The 17,443-nt window shown below is 46.3% G+C and overlaps 1 protein-coding gene across 4 annotated transcripts in view; it reads left to right on the top strand.

The window, feature by feature from the left end:
• The first annotated feature begins 3,788 nt into the window (after positions 1 to 3,788).
• The window catches only part of Ubr5 (ubiquitin protein ligase E3 component n-recognin 5), a 103,180-nt gene continuing 89,525 nt past the window's right edge, over positions 3,789 to 17,443 (top strand). For 2 of the 4 annotated variants that reach the window (XM_051202737.1, XM_051202735.1), the window contains exon 1: positions 3,792 to 4,292. In XM_051202737.1, coding sequence (XP_051058694.1) covers positions 4,231 to 4,292 — 62 coding nt within the window. In that variant the 5' untranslated portion in view covers positions 3,792 to 4,230. Of the gene's footprint in view, positions 4,293 to 17,443 lie in introns of all 4 variants that reach the window. The other 2 variants (XR_007835701.1, XM_051202736.1) reach the window with 2 other exon arrangements.

Raw genomic sequence — 17,443 nt, 5'->3', positions numbered from 1 at the left:
GGCTCAGAATGTATGTTAGTATTCTAAAGGCGAGGGAAGGGAACATATTGAGTGAATACTGGACCAAAGCAAGCCTGAAAACTAGCAGGGCGAACTCCAAGCTCTGCATCTCCATCTGATGCCAGATCTTCCTTCAGATCTCCAACCCCTTCCAGCTTGGTCAAATGCAGCACACCTCCTCCTCTCCGTTTGGATCCACTCCCCGTTAGCAGCTCTCCTTAGCGGGTGTCCCATGACTCTGGCATTTCCAACAGCTTAGGGTCTTCAACACAACCCGGGCTTCACCTTCACTGCTTCATGCAATGAAAGTGTGGTGGTCTGAGTAAGAATGGCCCCCCAGGCTCATATATTTGAAAGCTTAGTCACCAAAGAGCAGCACACTTTGAAATGGTCTGTCTGGTACTCCATGCAGGGACACCCCAGATACACGCCCGGCCTCAGTGGCCTTCCTTAGCCACTGAGGGAGATTCCACAACCCTTTTCTTGTATTCTTGACTCTAAATCCAGAACCAAATGGCCAAGGCCGCCAAGTTCTGCAGCTCGATGGCACTGAAATCTCTCCCCTCCTTTCAGTTAGATTTGCTTTTCTACTGTTGATGGTTTCCTTCACCGCTTAAGTTTTTAATTCCTTTTCGCAACTTGGAAACTTCCTTGCATGGGGTCTTTCTTGCCCTGAGGTCATCACTCCATTCTATTTAGCATCAGGCTTCCCCTTAAACTTTGGCTCCATTACACTTCCTGGTGCTCTTTTCTGCCCACACTGCACACTTGATGTTTGCCTTTGTGTCCATCTTTCCCCTTATCATCATAGACATTCATATGAGTGACCACTGGTAACCACACGACACAGTCAACACTAGCCTGTCTAGAAATCTCCTCCTACGGTGTTGTTAACCCAAAACTCTTCACATTAGCTTCAGGCGGAGTTTTGGAACAAGGGCAAAAACAGCCACATTCTTCACCAAAATACCATTAACAATAGTCTCTAGGCCACTTACTAGCATTCTTCCCCTCTAAAATTTCTTGATCTGAGCTGCCATACTTCAACTTGCCCTCAGCGCCATCTTTCATGCTTCTACTGGCATGGCCCATTAAACCCTGCTTAAAGCATCCAACCACTTCTCTGGCCCAAAGCCCTCATTTCATCAAAAAGCATGGTCAGGCATGTCACACCCAAACCCATTCCTGGTACCAACTTCTCTCTTAGTCCCTGTTCTACTACTGCGGTAAAGGGACACATGACCAAGGTAACTTTTATACAAGAAAGCATGTAATTGGGGAATTGCTTACAGTTTCAGAAGTTTAGTCCATTATCATGGCAGAGAGGATGGACGGTGGCATGCAGGCAGCCATGGTGCTGGAGAAGGAGCTGAGAGTTCACTATCTTGATACACAGGGGGTAGCAGCAGAGTGAGAGAGACAGAGACAGATACTGATTGGTCCTGGCATGGCCTTTGGAAACTACAAAGCTCACCCCCACTAACACACTTTCTTTAACAAAGCATCAAATACATGGGGATCATTCTTGTACAAACCATCACACATTTCTTCATGTGATATATGATTACAACTCCATGTCTTTACTTGTCCCCTTCCCAGATGAAAACTCTCCTTAATGTGTCACCTGGGGTGGGGGTGGGGATGGGGGCAGTGCCAGGAAGGTTACCCACCCACACCACTTAGGTGACTTGTATGGCTTGCTTTGAGTGAGGAAACGGAACTTCAGGTCTTAGGTACAGAAAACAGGGCAGTGGATAAATCAGCCTTGAAGCATCGTGAGGTAGAGAAGGGCAGGCTTGGAAGAAAGAAGCATGGCTAAGTACAGAGACAGGGTGTGTACCCTGTTGAGGAACAAATCTCAAACAATTATACTTATATCTCCTCAAGACGTCATGGAAAGCTCTGCTTGCATGGCTTTCCTTAATTCATCCAGCTGGAAGCATCTCCTTTTTAATAGCACTCTGGTTGCATTGATCATGCTTATTCTTTTGGTTTTATACATGCTGTTCCTCTAAATTATTAACTACTAGATGGCAGCTGGGATACTGTGTGAACGATGGAATGGTCAGAGCAATTGGGTTTGAGTAAGAGCCTCAGCTTTTAGCTAAGGTGTTTGGGCTCTGCAGCTCTCACATGTGCAGCAAGGACATTCTTTACCTCACGGTGTGATTTGCCTATCATGAGACGCCAGGCATAAAGTAGAGCATAGTGAGCACATGACACATTAAAACCTTTCATTACGTCTACTAACAGCTGCATGATTGACATATCTTTTTTGGCTTGACACACAGTATTCTGATCTTGTGCATAACAAAATGTTGTGACAGGGTAAGTAATTAAAGCCATTTTCGGTTAAGCAGCAGAAACGGGACCCAAATTCTGCTTTGTCTAGCTCCAGAACCAGCAGTGTCCATCACATCAGCTGGAGGAAAAACAAAAAATAAAAAGTAGAAATTACAAGATGATTATTAGTCATAGGCTGCTTATACAGTTTTAGTGGCCTTCAAACCACTAAACCACTATTGATCGCTTGAGAAAGGGTTTTACTGTGTAGTTGTAGCTGGCATGGAACTATTAGACCTGGTTGGCCTACAACTCAAGAGGTTTGTGGGCCTCTGTCATATGAGTCCTGGGACAAAAGGTATGTATCACCACTCAGTCTAGAACAATTTTTAGTCTTATATAGGAGAACCCCAGAGTGATGATCTACTATAGTGTTGCTGATCTGTCTCAAGGAGTTCTCAGTCAACCTTGATTTGTAATTTTTCCCTGGCATGCTCAAAAAGAACTTCCTAATCTAAGAAGCATGAAGAGATTAAAACTGCTGTGCTGTGCCACCATTAAGAACCTTGTACGCCCTGGGCATTGGTGGCACACATCAATCCCAGCACTCGGGAGGCAGAGGCAGGCATCTCTGAGTTAAGAGTCCAGCCTGTTCTACAGAGCTAGTTCCAGGACAGCTTCTAAAGCAAAACAGAAAAAAATCTTGTCTTGAGAAAAGAACGTTGTACACTTAACCAACTGTTACAGACTGGAGAAGAAGCTTCATGTTTTCAGTTTTTCCCTCAAGAGGCAGTCCATATTTTCAAGGATCACAGGAAACCTAAGAGGGAATCTGTACTGGTTCCACGGGGGGAGGAACAAACAAACAAACCGATGGAGAAACATCAGAAATTGAAGTCCTGATACCCGAAATCACAAGAAATCTCATCCTACAACAGGACTTTAAAAAAATCAAGAATAACAGGAAATCGGTAGACATTTCCACACTCTGTGTAGTTGCACGATGGCAGTGATGGTGAAGCAGAGATTAGCCTAGAATGACAAAAGCTGCTGCCGAGTCACTTCCAGGACCGATCCTACCATCGGGTTTTGATAAGGCTCTTACGTAACTGCCGCACGAAGCCGAGCATCTCTCGTTCCTCAGGGTACCCTGGCCCTTAACTATAACCGCATCTGCAGGTCGAGAAGCAAAGGAAGACCATCCGGGTACCCACAACCCATGATGGATCCGAGGCTTGCAGAAGGTTTGGAAGGGCGCTTGCCCTCCCGGCTTCCCGAGCACGTGCTCCCCGGAACACGCCGGCCCCGCCCCGGAGGGGGCCGGGCTCGCGGCTCAGCGCGCCAATAGGAGTGCGCCTTACAGCGCCGTGGCCCGACCACGTCCGGCGGTCCAATCGCCGCGGCCCGGCCGCCCGTTTCCCGGAGCCCCGCCCCACGCGCCGGGCCCCGCCCCTCGGCCCCGCCCTCCGCCCCTCCCCCGCCGATCGGCGCCCAGCCTGCGAGACGGAGAAACTGGGGCAGAAGTGAAGATGGCGGCGGCGGCGCTGGCGGCGGCGGTTCGTCGCCAGTGACGCGCGCTGCGGGCTGCTGTCCCTCCCGGCTCCCCGCGTCCGCCGCGTCCGCCGCGGGGCCCCTCCACCCGCCGCGCTCCGGCCGGGCCGCCCTCGTCCGTGCGCGCCGTGGCCGGCCGAGCGGGCGGCGCGTTGATCCGCCCTCCCGCCCGCCGCGCCGGACCGCCGGGCCGCGGACACACGCTCGGCGGGGAGGCGGCGGGCCCTGCGCGCTCGCGGGCCTCCGTTTGGGGACCCGGAGGAGGAGGAGGAGGAGGAGGACGAGGAGGGGGCGGTGGCGGCGGCCGTGGGTTCCGCGGACGGGAAGGGACTCCCCGGGGGACCGGGCGACGGCGGCAGCGGCTCGTCCCCGGGAGCGGGGCGAGCAGGCGGCACCATGACGTCCATCCATTTCGTGGTCCACCCGCTGCCGGGCACCGAGGACCAGCTCAATGACAGGTAATGGGGCGGCGGCGGGGGAGGGGCGCCTCCCTCCTCCCTCCCCTCCCCCACGGCCGCACCGGGGGCCCTACCGCCCCCTGTAGGCCCGGTGCGGGCCGAACTTGGGGGAGCCCCGGGCCGCGGCGGGGCGGGGGCGGGGGCGGGGGCCGGGGTGGACGCGGCCTCGGTGTAGACGGCCCAGCCGGCGCGCAGCCCGGCCCCCTCCCCCTCCCGCGAGGAGCTAGCCTCGTTGAACTCGGCGGAGCCGGGGCGGCGGTGTGTGAGTGTGAGCGTGAGTGTGAGTGTGTGTGCGCGCGCGCGCGTGTGTGTGTGTGTGTGTGTGTCGGGGGGGGGGAGGTGGGGGGCGCCCGGGCCGGGCGAGGAATCCGTATTAGTCAAAGTTGAATGGAGGCAGACAATGCGGATGGGGGATGGTGGGGGTGGGAAAAGAGAGGGGAGAACCGCGGCGGGTTCGGGGGCTCCCGCGAGCCCGGTCCCGGGGGCCGGGCATCTGCCCCCCTCCCCGAGGGGGAGGGAGGACGAGCGGGGAGGGGCGATTCCCGGCAGACCGTGGGTTGGGAGGGGTAGGAGGCAGGGAGGGAGCGCCATGATTATTGTTATTATTATTAGATTTGAGCCCCTGCAGTGAGGTTGCCTGCCCCGGGAAGGGGTGTGCGTGTGCGTGTGCGAAGTCAGGCGGTGGCTGGGGTGGGGAAGTGGATTGGATTCCCTTTGCCCTTCTTCTAAATGGTCCTGCCAAACTCCTGCAACCCGGGGGCCCCTGCGGTGAGAGCCTTTTTTTGTTTCCTCCTCCTCCTTCTCCTTTTTCTTCTTCTCTCTTTCTTTCTAAAATTCTAATGATAGTGTTTTCTTCGAGTTGTAATTTGACAGCTGAAAACTGCGCGAATAGCCTCCAAGGGGAAAAAAAAGTCTTGGTGTTGCAGTTCGCAATGCCGCTTTCCTTAACACCGCCATGGGTTTCTCGGTTGGGTTTGCTACCAGCAGAGGAGGAGTTTTGATTAAAAAAAAAAAAAAAAGAAAAGAAAAGCCTCCAAAGGCTGTTTTGATTTGCATTCTTCCCCCTTGGCTCTGTCACTGTGACTTGCCTGGTTAGGATATTGAGTTGCAGGGCCACATGCTCTCTGCGACCTGAGATAAAGCAGGAAAAGTTCCTGTACTGTTGCAAAACATGCTCCAAGGTTGAGGGAGGCCTCCATTAAAGCACATCTGGGACCTGAGACCTAATGATGGGCCAAGTGTTTACACGGCAGAAAGTGGGGCGTTAGAAGCGTCCCTCTCCCCGGATGGAGGCCTGCTGGTCCATAGTCTTTTGCATGTGGAAAGCTATCGTTTCCCAGGTTCAGGAGTGAGGTGTAATTTTGCTAAGTGACCGGATGACTTAAGTTTCGTTATGCCCAGGTTGCCATGCCTTTCCCGGAGAGAGGAAGAGGCCCTACAGTGCTGCTGGCCTCTAATGTGTTAGTGTATCCTTACACCCGCCTGAGCTGCAGTCGTTTCTGGCACTGGATGCAGATTTGTCTAATCTTTAGCCATTTTGTGGAACTGAAAATGCTTTTTGAAAAAGATTAACTACTGGACGTTGTCTTATAGTTCTTTAAGAACGTTTTTGTTATAGGATCCTTATTCTGACTTCATTTCATTAGACATTTATTTACTGCTTCAACAACAGATTTTTCTTTTTGTAATCTTAGAATCAGGCTAGTAGTGAGGACAGCTCTACTGCCATTCAGAGAAGTAAGTGTGTTGGTCATGTTTGAGTCTTTTGTCTTGTAACTTAGAAAGTTGAGGGCGTGCTTTCTGTGGTAGTACTGACTTTATGTACCAAGAACTTTAAATAGCCTCTTCAGTTGAGTATGCATTCCAAAACCCTTTGTTGGTGTTACCAACTTTGTATTTGTTATTTATTTAGACAGGATCCTGGCTGTCCTGGAGTTCACTCTATCTGATGATGACCTTGCTTTGCTTACCCTCCTATCTCTACCTCCCTAGTGCTGTGATTCCTGGCCTGAGCCACATTTGGTTTACATAGGGTTAGAATCCAGGCTTCATACTGCTGGCCAGACACTCTACTATGCTACATCTCCTGTGTGTATTGGGCATTGTGATTCATTTTTTTAAAAAGTGTTCCTTTTACTTAGCTGTTGCCATTTTCCAGGGCCAGCTTTGTTTTTGACTCTTCTAGAGTCCATTTACTGTATTAAGAATATTTAGATATTTGTGACTTTTTGCTGTCTGTCTGCCTTCTCTATCTAGAGATAGCAGTCTGGCATGGGGGTCTCTGTGTTGCCCAAACTGTGTTGAACTCAGGATCTTCCTGTCATAGCCTCATATTACAGGTGCTGAGATTACAGCTGTGTGCAAAACCTGGGATGAGTTTTTAACTTTGTTTTTCCTTACGTGTGTATCTGAGTGCCCATGTATATATCTGTACTATGTGTGTGTCTGGTGCAGGAGATCAGAATAGGGCAATGGACCCCTGGTACTGGAGATAAAGGTGGTTGTGAGCTGTTGGCTGTGGGTGATGGAAGTGGAACCCACACCTTAACAAGAGCAGCAAGTGTTGCTAACTGCTACTCCAGTTAAGGGAAAAGACAAGTGACTTTGAGTCATAACATGTTCATCACGGAAACTAGGAGAGTGCCATGGGTGATACTGTAGAGACCTGTTATGCTGCTTATCTGTCATGTGAGTGGCCTGTAGAAGGCATTGTAAGTGCTGAAGTAGTTGCTTTGTGACAGAAGACTCCATTTTATTTAAATGGATGGAATTGGGATCCCCTTGTTGCATTTGCATAGCCAGCAATGTACTGACTGAATCATATTTCCAGCTCTCTAGTGAATCTCCTGTTTACCAGTGTCTCAGACAACAGAAGAACTAGACCCAAACTGTGGTTCTGAAGTCTGAGGGCTGAGGGAGAGCTGGAAGCGCCCGTCCTGCCACCAAGTCCCTGGGTAATGCCTGAGAAGTGAGTTGTGCTCCTCACACAGGTGAATGATTTATGGAGTGATTTCAGAGAGATGCACAGTGAGCTACAGTTAATCTGCACCACACTGCGGGCCCTGACTTTAGATTTGGGATATCTAGACCTTTCCCACTGTCCCAGGCACAGACACCTGCCCCAGAGGTGCTGTGACCCAGTGCTAGACATTTATTCTTCAACTTATATGTCTTTTGTAATATGTAAGAAACAAGTTTTACCTGACAAGTTTTTTTTTTTGTATTTTAAAATTTGGGTGTGGCTTGTGTGTGCCACAACATAGTTTTGGAGGTCAGAGGTCAGAGACAACTTGCTCTGGCTGTTTGCATCCTGAGGATTAAAGTTAGGTTGATAGGCTTGGCATTGGCAGCAAGGGTCTTTACCCTTGGCGCCATCTTGCTGGAATGTGTATATGATACGTGTGTGTGCGCGCGCACGTGCCACAGCATGTGTGTTTGAGGAGTGTTACTTGTGTAGATGATGTGTGTGGGGGTGTACAGGTGTGAGTGCTGCTATAGGACATGCATTTGAGGAATATGTTCTTCTACTGTGGGTTCCATCAGGCTTGCCCAGTGAGAACATAACTCTTGCTGAGCCATGTCACCAGCCCCTTCCCACCAAGATTTTTTATGTAGTCCATACTAATAGTCAGCCTAAGTTTTTACACCTTCTGCCCAGCATCTCTCTCCAGGATAGTTGGTTTTTTTTTTGGGGGGGGGGGAGGGAGTCAGAGCCTTTCTCTACCTTTTCCTCGTGCTAGAGAAGGAAAGGTCCTTTTAAGTGATTTGGAGATGACATGGGTTGTCCTCAGATTATTCCATAGGGTACAGGTTGGTTATAATAATACAAACCAGTTGGCATTGTATGTGGGATTCCTGTGAGTGTTGCCTTTTTTTGCATTATAATGTGTTGTGTAATCAGTTTTAATCAGGCTTGGTGGTCAGAGTTTTTCTATACTAGTTTTCCCTCAGGGAGAAGGCTACAAGATAGAATAGAAAGGAATTTGAAACTGGTAGGCTGAGTACTGGCCTCAAGGTCATGGAGGAACAGTTGAGATAGCAAACACAAGTATTAAGTGTGAGTCTGGAAAATACGAAGAGGTGGTTACTTTGAATTGTTTTTATATGCCTGCTTGGTATTTATACAAAAGTTCTAGAGCTCAGATCCTCCTAGAGTGTCCTCCCACAACTTTCCTCCCCTTCCTCCAGGGTACTGGGGAATTGAACCTAGGAGCCTGGGAATCCTAGGTAAGTGCTAACCCACAGAACATCTCCAGACCCTAAAAAAATAGTACAAATGAAAAACAATATGGGCATGGTGCCTCCTGCCAGCAATCCCAGCTAGCACTTGGGAGAGTGAGGCCCTGACTGCAGCAAGTTTGAGGCTGGCTGAGTCTAATTTTGATTCTGCAGTGAGACAGACCCTCCCTTGCTTTAGTAACAAAACTCTAGACTTAGTCACATGTTTGTCATTTTGAGCTGACAGCAGTTACCTTTCAGGGGACTCCTTCCTGGCAGTATCTGCAGACACTTGAGTGCTGAACCCTGAAGCCATTCGTGCAGGCTTGCTAAGTGGCTCTAGGCCAGAGACTCTTTCTCCGGTCAGAACAAAAGTGTTCCCCACAGCCCAGAATTAACAATTTCAAAATGTCAGCCATGAGAGAGGAGTAACCTGGGCCAAGATTATCTTTAGTGCAGAAGAAAAAACCAGGTTCTTAAGTTAGTTTCAAAACATGACAATTGAAAGCTAAAGTTGAAGTCAGTCCTTTGGTAAATAGGTGTATTTCAGGTTCTCTGGTTTCACTTAGGACAGTGCAGATAGAATTGTCCATTAGAGCCCGTATATGAGTGAGACTTAGGGGTTGGCTAAGTGTAACAAGGCACTGTTGGGTTTTATGTCTTTGCACTCTGAGCAAGAGCCAAAAGGTCTGGAAGGGTGATTGATTGAGAGAGTTGAACAAAGGTGGAGGTGCAGAGGGATTATAATAACTAAGTGTCTGAAGTTTCAGTGGTCCCAAGCCCCACCAGAAACACCCAACTGTTAGGCTGAGATTATCATCTAAAAAACAATACTAGAAACATTGTGGTGGAAAGGGGCAGTCATGTATAATAAATGGATTAAAGGCAGTTGCTTAAGAAAAGATTGAAAACCATTTAGACTAGCCAACAAGAAGTTGAAAAGACAAATGGCAGCTCAGTTTTACAAGTCAAGAAGTTAGTTACTAAACCGTAGACCTGGGCATAGACCCTAGCACACTAGTGAAGGACATATTCTGGCAGAGCCAACGTGGAGTGAGCCAGTAGAGGTGGGAAGACCAGGTTTTTCCTTAACAATTATGTTGTTTAGGCCAGAGACTGTTGGATTACATCCAAGTACTTTTTTTTTTTTTTTTTTTGACACAAGGTCTCACTGTCCGACCTTGGCTGGCTTGCAGCTCATAGAGATCCCCCTGCCTCTGCCTTCTGAGTCCTTGGATTAAAGGTGTGTGCCACAGTGTTTGTTTTGAGACAAACTATCAGTATGTATGTCTTTGGTTCTGCCTCCTGAGTGCTAGGATGACAACACACACCACCACAGATGCACTCTTCCTTTTTGTTGAGGCAGTCTCTTGTATTCCATTCCAGTCTCAAACTCACTGTGTAGCTAAGGATAACCTTAAATCTACAAGAGGTTACAGACATAACCGGCATAAGCCACTGCACCTGGCTTTCCCTGTGCCAACCCAGTATTTCCTTGTGCATCTAGGCAAGCACTCTCCCAGCTGAGCTAGCTACCTCTTCATCCCCTACTTCTTGACATTGCAACATGACGTATGAAGTTCACCCTTGAAAACTGCAATCAGGTTTCCAGAAGAGAGGACAAAGAGATGGGTGGCTCAGTGGCTAAGAGCATGCAGTCTTTTGCATGCAGGGGACCTGTAAATTCTCAACACACACAGGACTTGCTCCAGCTTCATAGGGATCTACCTACTCTGGTCTCTGAGGTCACCACACTCAAGTCTCACAACCCCACAGACACACAGGCATACTCAGTTTTTAGTAATAATAAAACAAATCTTTATAAACGGTCTCTATTTAAAAAATGAAGTTTATAATTTCGTGTTGGACCTCATTCATAGCTAGCCTTAGCTATTAGGGCCCACAAGCACAGGGCCTGCGCATGCATGCGCACACACAAACACACACACAAACACACACACAAACACACAAACAAACACACACACACACACACACAAACAAACACACACACACACACAGGAAGGGGCAATTTTAAGTTGCAACAGGATGTACTTGGTATCCTTTTCCTTGTCTGAGAAAACAGTTGCTGTTACTACTTGGGTTTGTTTGTTTATTTTGACTTGATAGCTTGCCATTCTGATCATAAAGAAATAAAATTTTCCCTTGGCTTGCTGATTATGAATCATTGATTTTTTTTTCTTACAAGGTTTTAAAAATTTCCCCTGAATATTAATATTTAAAAGCCTTTTAGAAGATTTAAATATTTGCAGAAGTACAGAAAATAGTAAACTGAGCACTACATATTCATCATCCAGCCTCAGAAGTTATCTTGGGGTCAGCTCAATGCCAATCCTAGTCCCATGGGTCCCATCCCTCTCTCAAAAAAATTATTAAATTAAATACAGTTATTTGGGTGTGTTCGAGCTCCTCTGTGTATGTGTGTGAGAGAGGGAGAGAGAGGGAGGAGAGAGGGAAAAGTGTGTAAATCAGCTGAATCAGAAAGGGGCCTAGGTTTGCATTGTACACTGTGTATATGTGTGCAAGTGCCTGCACACAGACACACGGAAGTTAGAAGTGGGTTGGGCCCTGTCCTCCACCATGTGGATCCCTGTGGACTTTGTAGGCTGTCAGGGATTTGGCAGTCAGCACCTTTGTCAGCTGAGGTGTGTTTTACAGGCCTCCACCAGATAGTTATTGATACATTTTCACTGTTTTTCTCAACATGGAACCTTTAAACACCTCAAATACTTCAGTGCCAAAATCTCTTCGGAGTTTCCTGTTGTCTCTATAATTGATAACTTTGTTAAGTTTGTTGGGTCCTAGTATTTAGATAAAATTTGACATTCTCTTTTGTTAAATTAATATTTTTACTTTATGTTTTGCCTGCTTGCTTGTATTTCTGTGCACCACATACATGGAAGAGAAGATATGGAATTCTCTGCAACTGGAGTCACAGGGTTCTGGGAACTGAAATCTCATAAGAGCAACAAGAGCTCTGGCTGTTCCTCCAGAGGACCTGGGTTCAATTCCCAGCACTCACATGGCAGCTCACACCTGTCTGTAACTCCAATTGCAGGGCTTCTGACACCCACACACAGACACACATGCAGGCTAAACACCAATGCACATAAAATAAAATTAAATCATGAAAAAAAAAAAAAAAAGAATCTAGGTGATGTTGGCTCACACCATTAATCCCAGCACTAAGCAGGCAGGGACGACAGATGCATCTCTTGAGTTCCAGGTCATCTTGGTCTACAGAGAATTCCTCCTGTCTCCAAAAAACAGTAGATCAGGCTGGCCTTGAATTCAGAGTTTGCCTGCTGGCAGACTCCCTGTTGCTGGGATTAAAGTGCTTTTAACCTGACCTCAGGTTAAATAAAACACCTTTGAACTGTAACCTTTAAGAGAGGTGTGGGACACAATGGCTTTTTTTTTTTTTTTTTTAACTCAATCTCACTGAGTAGTCAGACCAGCCTGGAGTTTACCATGTAACCCTTAAACTATTATTCTCCCCAGCCTCTTAAGTGCTAGGATTGCAGTTATGAGCCCCCCCCCCCCACACTGTTCCACACGGGAAGCCTTCATGTTCCTGACAGCTCAGTATTGTCCTTTGTCTTTTTTAGTGCTGAGGGTGGAACCTGGTGCTTGGAGGGCGCTCAACTGCCACAGAGCTATAACCCACCCTCAGAATTGCAGCTTTTCCTGAGAGCATCTTATCTACAGTCATTTGTAATTGTGATGCCATAATGCTTGGGAATGACATGATTTCCTATGGGAACACATACACCAGGAGTAAGATGTGAAAAGTTGATGGCATTTTTCTAAGTATTTAGAGGTATTAAATAAGCTCTTAGAAATTATTCTTTAATAAGGCATTTCATGTTCTATTCTTGCTGGTGTAGTAGTAATAATACAATTCCAATTATGGTAAATTCTCAGATAACTGCTTTTGTAGAGTTTGCATTCTTGCTATGATAATAAAGCAATGGCATCCAGTGCTATTTCACAAGTGTAATTTATTATATAGCGGAAATATACTCTGTTTCAGATGTATAGTTCATGATAATAAAGTATCTTTTATTTACTGTTTTTTATTTTTATTTTGAGACAGTCCTGCTGTGTAGCTGGCCTGGGACTGTATGTAGATCAAACTAGCCTCAAGTTTATAGGAATTTATCTTCCTGCCCATGTGTCTTTAGTTGCTGGGTTAAAGGCTTCACCCCTTCATCTTTTTGGAGATCATTTTACATACAGAGTAACTCATCTGGTTCACATGCACACTTGGGGGTTCGAACACAGCCTAGCCTAAAGTTGAGAGTGCCTTCACAGTTAAGATACGGAACATCCCATCATCACTAAAACTCCATCAGATGCTCTGAAGTTGAGAGTGCCTTCACAATTGACATGGAACATCCCTTCTTCACTAAAACTCCATCAGATGCTCTGAAGTTGAGACTGCCTTCACAATTGACATGGAACATCCCATCATCACTAAAACTCCATCAGATGCTCTGAAGTTGAGACTGCTTTCACAGTTAAGATACGGAACATCCCATCATCATTAAAACTCCATCATAAGTTCCTGGTGCCAGTTTGTCACTTCAGTCTCTTCTCCTTTGAGAAGAAATTCTGTTGGTTCATTTTTTAGCAGAGTCTAACAGTCTTGAGTTAAAATCATTGCTTTTCTGATGCATTGGGTTGAAGCATGTAGTAGATTCTTTTTTACATTAATACATGAATAGTAGTATTCCTTGTATGGGTACACCACAATTTTAAGTCTGACTCATTCTCTTGTTGATGTAAATTTTTTCCTGTTTCTATTTCCTTGTTTTTAAGAATTTCCTTGCTATATAAGAAAATTATTTAAAAAAAAATCTAGAAAATAGAATAGAAAAAGTCTGTGCCACTCAGTTCATATTTTGATTCCCTCCCTTCCCCACCCTCCCTCCCTCCCTGTATTTCTGTGTGTCCTTCTGTTTTGTAGTCTTGGAAATCAAACCAAGGCCGGATATACACTGTCTCTTTGTATATGAATGTTTATTTTTATTTGTTCATATACATAATTTTATGTATTTGACTTTTTCTTGTCTTTAGTTTGTTATAGTAGCTTTCATTAAAAAACACAGATAAATTATATTTCTGAGAGCCAATTTTCTTATTAAAATTATATATTTGGGACTAGAGAGGTGGCTCAGCTGTTAAGAAGACTTGGATTCCCAGCACCCACGTGGTGACTCAGTCATCTTTATCTCCAGTCCTAGAGGACCGACCCAGTGCCCTCTTCTGGCCTCTTCAAACATGGACACACATGCTGGCATTAGGTAGAATTCCATTGAGATTGCTGCTTACAAAACTGAGTGAATCAGTGTTCTTTCCTCCATTACTTTGGGCCGTGTTTTTGAGAAGCCCACCCAAATATTTGAACAGAAAATTGCCTCTGCTCCATTATGAGCTGCACATTAGGTGTTAAGTTTATGAGCTGTTCCATGTCTTCACCTGAATTTTAAGGTAGACTTGGTGGCTCATGTCTACAGTCATACCACGAGGAGGCTGAGGCAGCAAGACTGCCGTGATCTGTAACCTGGGCTATAGCAAAAAACTGTCGGCAAACCTTCTTTCTGTACGTCGCTTAGAAAACCCTAACCAAACAAAAATCAACACCCCAAAGCAAACCCCAGGCCTCCTACTCACCAAGTCCCTGGAGTTCCTGGGGTGAGCAGCCTCAGCCTTTCTCTCCCCTGAACTCCTGGGGAGAGGCATCAGGCTCTCCCCAGCAGCTCTTGGGGTGACCTGCCTCAGTCTTTCCAGGACTCTGCTTTAAGGGGATGGTGGAGGAAATTTATCTGTGGTGTTTATGATAGCCTGCTTGCTGGGGTTTGAGAAGCGGAGGTTGGGTTTTGTAAGACTTAAGGAAAAAGTGAAGTTTGAGATTAGGAAGTTCATCTGATGCACAGAGTTAAAAGAAAGGAGACACTTTGGTAGTGTATTTTAGTGTCTTAAGTGATGAAGACAGGGTTTGTATGAACAGCTTTGAGGGAAGGAATATCAGATTATAGCTTATTAGTTTCCTACCTTGTTGGCTTTGTTTTTTGGGCAGAGTAATTTTTGTTGGGTGTGGTAGTCTGTCTGGAGAGGCCCAGGTATATTTGAGATCCTGGTCTGTCTGCTCCTTCCTCCCCTCCCCCAGCAGAAGCCACTTAAACTTGTCTAGTTATTGCTCTGTGACATCATCTGCTAGAAGTCTTCAAGAAACACCAAGTGCGTTGTGGACTAGTCTCATTTAAGCGTCCCTCCTTTGGAATTCTAGGGTTTTGCATAAGCAAGGCACACATTTCACTAAATACTTCATCTCCCCTCTTTTAACCAGCTAGCTAAGTGATTAATTAATCAATTCAATAATTTGGTTTTTTTTGAGACAGGGTTTCTCTGTGTAGCTATGGCTGTCCTGGAACTCACACTGTAGACCAGGCTGTCCTTGAACTCAGATATGGCTGCGTCTGCTTCCCAAGTGCTGGGATCAAAGGACCTTCTTACCATACTTTTTCTTAATATGCTTATGTTTCTAGTGGTGTTTAAATTAAATTTTTATATTTAAGGAACATGTTGGCCCCCTCTCCCCCAGTAAAATGATTGTATTCTTTTGCCAGGTGCTCTGGGGAGAGGGAGAGGGGGTGCTTTGGTGCTGTGGACAGGGTAACTTTTCGTTGTTTCTCTTCGGAGAGGTATAGGAGCACTTTGTCTTTATTCAGCAGCAGGGGGATGAGCTCACATTGCTACACCAGGCTCTTCAAATCCCCTGTTAGGATGCAGTCACTGCCAAGGGAATGCAGACTCAGGTCAGAGGTGATCCGTGTTGACACTCTTGGCAGCTGCTCATCTTCCTATGACTTCTGAGAGCTAGCATTTGTGTCCTCAGATGGCAGTCAGTAGCTGGTTAGCTGTGGTAGCTGTGGTTTGACAGCTCTTGAGTGGCAGGGTATTGTCTTTTTTGGGTAGAGGTGGGGGTGGGAGTGTTCCTGTGGCCTCTGCTTCAGGAAACGTGAAAACCCTTTTTAATTACCATGAAGCTTTAGTAGTCCAGGCTAGCCTCAAACCCTCCATCCTCTTGCCTCAGCCTCCCTGTTACAGCATTACAGATGTGATCATTATGCCCACCTTTCTCTGAGAGTCTTGAGAGGGAACAACATGGACTCGCTGAGGGGCTTGTCTATGTATGCTGTGCCTCCAGAACCTGTTATTTTTGACATGGGAAGACCCCTCCCCCACCAGGGACACTCTGTAAGTGGCATATTCTGGTTTAATTGTAATAAGTCATTTCCTCTGTCTTTTTTAGGTACAGAGGTCTTGATTTACTGTGGTGCTGTTTTCTCTCAGTATCTGGATGACCACCATCACTAGGAGCACCAAAGCGCTAAGGACCACCCTTTTCTAACTTGCTGTGGGAGAGGGGTGTAGTTTCACGATAGAGTTCCTGCCCGTGGTGCCCAAGGCCCAGGTCCCTGTTTAGCCCTGGAAATAAGATTAGCTGGTGCCAGCCAGCAGGAAGTAGTGAAGTTGCCAGATTTTCACTGTTCCTGGCTCTTCTTCCTCCTGCACTTTGGTTCTTTATCTGTCCTCTCCTTGTCCTGTGTCTTCACCTCCACCCCACCCCCCCCATACACACTTAGTCTCTCTCTGTAGACCAGGCTAGCCTTGAACTCAGATCCACCTGCCTCTGCCTTTTGAACGCTGGGATTAAAGGCCTGCACCACCACTAAGATTTTAAAAGGAGAATATTTTTATGTGGGTTTTTTCTTTGGGGGGGTGTTTTTCTGTCTGTATACATTCATACACACTCATTGGATACAAAACAGAATGCAAGGAGTCAGTACTTTGTTCACTTTGTTTTTAACCATAAAATTAACCAGTTATATGGATACTAGCCTCGAAGAACTAACTGTAAGGCACTCAGGGAAGGTTAACAGCCATGCCAGCACTCACAAGTTTACAGCTGTTGTGTGTGGGCAAGCTGGACTGGTAGAGTCCGTGGAGCCTGGTCTATGCTGCTGCTGCTGCGCAGTTAGGGCAGTGTAGATGACCTTTGCTTTTGCCTCATACACAAGCATGTTCCTCTAGGAATGGCTGCAGACCAGCTTGGCCTTGCTCTTTGGGTTGAGAAGTGTTTGTAGTTTTTTCTGAGAAGAGTAAGGGCCTAGACTAGGTGGTTCAAGGTGTAGCTTTGGGGCTGAGCTGGGGGTCATTTTTCTTAATTACTTTGAAACAATTATATATAGACTGTTAAGTTGCAAGAGTGGTAGAATTTTGCATGTAATAATACTGTTTATATTGTATTTTGTTCAGGTACTAGCAATAGAACATAACATTTTTTTGAACTGGTTTAGCAGGTAAAGGTGTTTGCTGCCAAGCCTGATGACTTGAGTTCCATCCCTGGAAGCCACATACATAATGGAAGGAGGGGACAGACTGCAAACTGTCCTCTGACCTCCACACTTGGGCACACATGCACTCCCAATAAATAAATTTTCTCTCTTGAGTATTTTTGAGAATTCTTAATCCCATGGTAGCAGGAAATTTTGTGTTTCTCACTTGTTATTGCTGAGCTGAGATAGGGCCTTGCTGTATAATAATGTAGACTATTCTAGACTTCAAAGAGATATGCCTATGCTCGCCTCTGGAGTGCTGGCCTGATCATCAGAATTTTAATTATAATCCAGAGCTCTTCCTGTGTGTGAGAATGCTTTACATATAGACAGTGTTTTTGTTTGCTTGCTCACTGCATTTGAAAATGGTGTTTGCTTCCCAGTGCTGGAAGGGTGTAGATGGGGAGTGGGGGTGCTTGAGCTTGTGTTGTCTGTGTGCCTTTCTGCTTGTTCTCTTGATCCCTGTAGGCACTGGCTTGATGGGCTTGACAGGTGCTGCAGACAAAAATG

The sequence above is a fragment of the Phodopus roborovskii genome, unplaced genomic scaffold (genome assembly GCF_943737965.1).
Source record: "Phodopus roborovskii unplaced genomic scaffold, PHOROB, whole genome shotgun sequence".
Taxonomy (NCBI): domain Eukaryota; kingdom Metazoa; phylum Chordata; class Mammalia; order Rodentia; family Cricetidae; genus Phodopus; species Phodopus roborovskii.
Note: the sequence above shows the minus strand (reverse complement) of the source record. Positions and strands in the feature narration are given on the sequence as shown.